We start from the raw sequence: 5124 nt of genomic DNA, 5'->3' as shown, positions 1-5124 counted from the left end.
TTCTTCACATTTTAAGTCACAGAAAGAAGGATTTCTACCTCGAAAATACCCGCTCACCTGATGTGGTGGTGGAAAATAAAAAAACACAGATAAAATATTTAAAAAGACATGGTAACTGTTTGCTCTCCAGCCCAAGCCCTTGATAGTCGTAAGAACAGATATTAAACTTTTTCATTGAAGGTGGATTACATCTGCCATTCTGTGTGAACATGGGAGCTGTCACAAACCAGCTCCCCTGTCCCCACTGCAGCAGAGCAAACCTGGCTGCTTGGCAGCACACGGGCAGAGGTCCTGCTGCTCACAGCACACTCAGCCAGCACACAACAGTGGAAGGAAATGCATTTCAGTTGGGGTGATATCTATGAAAAATGCTGTGGGTTTGCTAAGAAGAGTCCGTCCTAATTTTAAGTTGCTTTTTCTTTTTTTAACAGGGCTTGCATGCCAACAAAAAGCAAATGTCCAACAGCAGCTCCATCACCCAGTTCCTCCTCCTGGCGTTCACAGACACACGGGAGCTGCAGCTCTTACACTTCTGGCTCTTCCTGGGCATCTACCTGGCTGCCCTCCTGGGCAACGGCCTCATCATCACCACCATAGCCTGTGACCAGCACCTCCACAAACCCATGTACTTCTTCCTCCTCAACCTCTCCCTCCTCGACCTGGGCTCCATCTCCATCACTGTCCCCAAATCCATGGCCAACTCTCTGTGGGATACCAGGGTCATTTCCTATGCAGGATGTGCTGCCCAGGTCTTCTTTGTATTTTTTTTGTTTGGTGCAGAATATTCTCTTCTCACCATCATGTCCTATGATCGCTACATTGCCATCTGCAAACCCCTGCACTACGGGACCCTCCTGGACAGCAGAGCTTGTCTCCACATGGCAGCAGCTGCCTGGGTCAGTGGGTTTCTCAATGCTCTGCTGCACACGGCCAATACATTTTCACTGCCACTGTGCAAGGGCAATGCCCTGGACCAGTTCTTCTGTGAAATCCCCCAGATCCTCAAGCTCTCCTGCTCAGACACCTACCTCAGGGAACTTGGGCTTATTGTCTTTAGTGTCTGTTTGATTTCTGTGTGTTTCGTTTTCATTGTGCTGTCCTATGTGCAAATCTTCAGGGCCATGCTGAGGATCCCCTCTGAGCAGGGACGGCACAAAGCCTTTTCCACGTGCCTCCCTCACCTGGCCGTGGTCTCCCTGTTTGTCAGCACTGGTGCATTTGCCTACCTGAAGCCCCTCTCCATCTCCTCCCCTTCACTGGATCTGGTGGTGTCTGTTCTGTACTCTTTGGTGCCTCCAGCAGTGAACCCCCTCATCTACAGCATGAGGAACCAGGAGCTCAAGGGTGCTGTGTGGAAACAGATGACTGGATTTCTTCTGAAGCTATAAAGTGTCTCTGTCTTCTTCTACATAAGAGTTATAGTCTAACTCATTGCAGGTTCATCCTGTCTGCAGTACTTTTTTTCTCTAGTTGTATTTATTGTGATAATGTTGTAATTCCCTCTGCAATTCACTGCCTGCTTTTCCTTTCTCACTGAGTGGCTGCGTCAATGCGGAATGGTGCTCTCTGTGTATAAGCAAAATAAAGAGTCCTTCAGCAAATACTTTTCTGCTGACATCCTAACTCCAAGGCCTTTTTGGAGCTACAGGGATAGTTCCTGTGTGCATGGGTGGAGGGGAAAAGAGTCCAGCCTGGCAGCCCTGCCAGGGAGCAGCAGCGCTTGGCCTTCCAGAGCTGTTCTCGTTCCACTCCCACACTCTCCTTCTCATCCCTTGTGTTGGGGCAAGGCCTGAGTGCTCTGGCAGCCTGGTCACCGTCCTGCTGTGTGTGAGTCCTGTGAGCGCAGGCAGGGACAGGCAATGGGCACTTGTGGGACAGAGCTGGCCTCAGAGCAGCCTTTCCAGATGGCAAGGTGATCTCCTCACCTCCTCGCCTGAAGGTTTATGTCTTCCTACAAAGTTTCTCTCAATAACATTCCCATTACAGTGACTGACAGATTGAAAAAGCGAAAAACTGTAGGCCTGCAGGGCTGGGCACACAGCAGTGTCCTCTCACAGCCAGGCCTCCTGCCAGAGACCTGCAGGACCAGCAGAGCAGGGTCTGGGCTGTGCCCCTGTGCACTGGACACCCTGAGGAAGCTGCCCCAGGGCATCGTCATGGGCTGGCCCCTCACAACTACCATTTCCAGCCCTGGGCTGTCACATCAGCTTGGAAAGATTATTCGTGAATGAGCAGGTCAGCCGTCCATGTTTGCCTTGTACAGAGGAGAGTACAGCATCCACATCATGTACGTGAGCAGAAATGCCATCAGGTATTCTTTGGGGTTCCATGAATGCCTCTGAGAGAGACAGTGTCTCAAGGTCACCTCATGTCCTTCCCTCGGCCTTGCACACCCACATCCCATGGTCCCAGGAAGAGCCCTGAGCCGTGTGTGAGGGACAGGATCCCCCTTCCCATTGCCTGGAGGTCAGGGCTTCTCCTTTCTGCTTCAGAAAGCAAACCAAGGGGTTTCTGAGCATCAGAGCCACCTGCACAGGGCCTTGGCCTACCTGTCATCACAGCCTCCAATTATCTGCTCTAACGAGCCTCTGGGGAGGCTTTGTCAGGAACAGCCCTCAGTGGGGCCCATTAATGCTTCAAGGAACTTTGGGGTTTGCTTTTGCCTTTGGCTCCTTGAGAGCTTTGTTGAATCTCTTCTCAGTACCTGAGGTTCATGGACTCAGCCTCAAATATACCATGGGCTCATTAAAAGGCCCCAAGCCCTCAGAAGCTGTGTCTCTTCCATCATTTTCGTCAGGTACTGAAGACTCGTAGAGCTAATTAGAGAAGTTTCAGGGGGGCAGGTAAAGAGGATATTTAGAATGAGGAAGTTGGACAGGTGGGAAAAGCAGTCCCTCGAGGCCAGACACGGGATGGACATCCTTGCTCCTCACCTCTCCAACCTCCCTGTTTTGCTCATTGGCCCCCTGGCAGTTACATCACTTTTCTTTACATCAGATTTTCCACTCAAGTTGGCACCTGATTGTTACAGCTTCTCTCCATGAATTACTTCATGCTTTCCTTAGAGATCTGGATTTAAATAGGCACAAAGAGGCTTTTTTAATTGGCAAAAGCAAAAAAGATAATGAGAAAGAAAACACAACTGAACATAATGAACAATAAAATATACTCTATCGTTAGTTTAAGCCACTTCCAGTGAGGTCCATCACCACAATTGAAGAGTTGCCTACAGGGAGTATGAGACCAATGGCTGAAAGACAATTCAGCTTTACCTGCCTGAAGCTCAAAGCAGGGAGAGAGGTGAGAGGGATCTGAATGAGCAAAGAGTGAGAGGAGAAGAACCTCTGGAGAACAGTGGAAAGTGCAAATGTCCAGACAGGCTTCTGAAGACACGACTGCAGACATGGTGGGTTGAATAAGGACAGGTAGAAACACCTGGATGTTCAGGGGATTAAATACACAGTATCATAGGCAGAGTTCTGGAAATACAAGCACAGGGTAACTACAATATTTCTTCTCCTGCAATTCATACATATTGTAAAAATCCATATTTTGGCAGGACAGAAATTCATGGACATTTTATTTAAAATATTGAATCATTTTAGCTGATGAGTAAGTTGTGGTTTTGTATTGTTTGTTTGTTTGTTTTTTGAAGAACTGAGAGCAGTTCTCATGTTTTCAGGCAGAGCTCCATGGTCTGACCATAAGCCCCCAGTTCAAACCTCCAGAGCCCGCGGTGTACCTGAGGTATCTGCCTGGGACTGGCAGTTATCACACAAGACTGATAGAGCCCTGTTGCTTCCATCATGTACATCTAGGTCTTCAACACTTGTACACTTAATTAGATAAGTTTCAAGGGTGGAGTGAAGGAGGAAGGTACAGAAAGAGCACTTAGAAGAAGTGATAGGAGAATTCTCTGATGCAGAGTGTCCCCTGAGGAGGTGTGGACAGGAAGGAGCAGCAGTCTGCCTGAGGTCCATCACTGTATGGAGAACCTGCTCCTCACCTCCCCAACCCCGCCATGTCTCTCTGTACTCTTGACTGTGCTAGTGGAAAATATTCATCCATATGACACACATAAGGTTTAGATCCCTCCCAGAGATCTCCTCATCTCCCCAGTTAGCCCAGAAAGAGACAAACACACACACACACAAATGGGTCTGGGATGGACTATTCTTGAGCTCGAACATCACAGAATCATAGAATATCTCGAGTTAGAAGATCCCCATAAGGATCAACGAGTCCAGCTCCCTGCTGCTCGCATGACCACATAACATTAAACCACAAGACAAAGAGCATCGTCCAGACACTCCTTGACCTCTGACAGGCTGGGAACCGTGACCACTGGGGAGCCTGTTCCAGTGACCGACCACCCTCCACTGAAGAACTTCCTCCCTGATGCAGCCTCATTCCATTTCCACCTGTCCTGTTCTCACTGGTCACCCGAGACAGGACATTGGCCCCTCACCTCTGCTGCCTCTCTGAGGAAGGTGCAGACTGTGATGAGGGCTGTCCTGCTTTTCGTTAAAACAAGACTAATTCTCTTTTGGTGAATTTTCCTTTCAGCTTAAGCTCTTCTAAGTAACTGCATATTTCTGCAGTTGGATGCATGTTTTTCAAACACCGTCTGCTCCAGAGCTGACAATGGCCAATACTGACAGTTTTACTGAGCTAACAGTAGGGCTGGTATGCAGAAAAGGCCTAGGACTATATTTTCTTGCCATAGCAGCCAACATCACTGATGAATCTCTTATGTCGCATAAGTGAGGGGGTTGTACTTGCAGGGAGGGGTGGACAGAACGAGTGACGCCAATTGAAAACCGAGTTGTTCCATGCCATCCACGTCATGCACAGTTTAAAGCTGGGAGATCACAAGGGTCTCAGGCTCTTGGTCCATGGCCAGCATCTCAAGAGGAGCCTGCCCGTTGTCCTGCCTGCAACCCTGATCCTGGTTCCAGTCCTTGCATCCTTGAACCCAGTTCCTGTGCACTGCCGAGTCCAGTCCAGGACTTCCTGATGTCTTCCCTGCAGCCTCTGCTGTGACACCAGCCCCTGTGGCAGCATTTTGGCTTCTCTGGGAAATACAATATTGGTTTTGTATATTTTGCCTTATTTGTCTCATTA

The 5124-nt window shown here is 48.9% G+C and overlaps 1 protein-coding gene across 1 annotated transcript; it reads left to right on the top strand.

Moving 5' to 3' along the window:
* Positions 1–656: 656 nt before the first annotated feature.
* On the top strand, positions 657–4817 carry LOC135999814 (olfactory receptor 14J1-like; the record flags this gene model as incomplete). The annotated part of the gene is made up of 2 exons (XM_065653390.1): positions 657–1298; positions 4785–4817. Coding segments are annotated over 2 exons (675 nt in total), but the record flags the coding sequence as incomplete, so codon positions are not given.
* Positions 4818–5124: the final 307 nt, after the last annotated feature.

Source organism: Caloenas nicobarica, chromosome 30, assembly GCF_036013445.1.
Source record: "Caloenas nicobarica isolate bCalNic1 chromosome 30, bCalNic1.hap1, whole genome shotgun sequence".
NCBI classification, from domain to species: Eukaryota; Metazoa; Chordata; class Aves; order Columbiformes; family Columbidae; genus Caloenas; species Caloenas nicobarica.
Note: the sequence above shows the minus strand (reverse complement) of the source record. Positions and strands in the feature narration are given on the sequence as shown.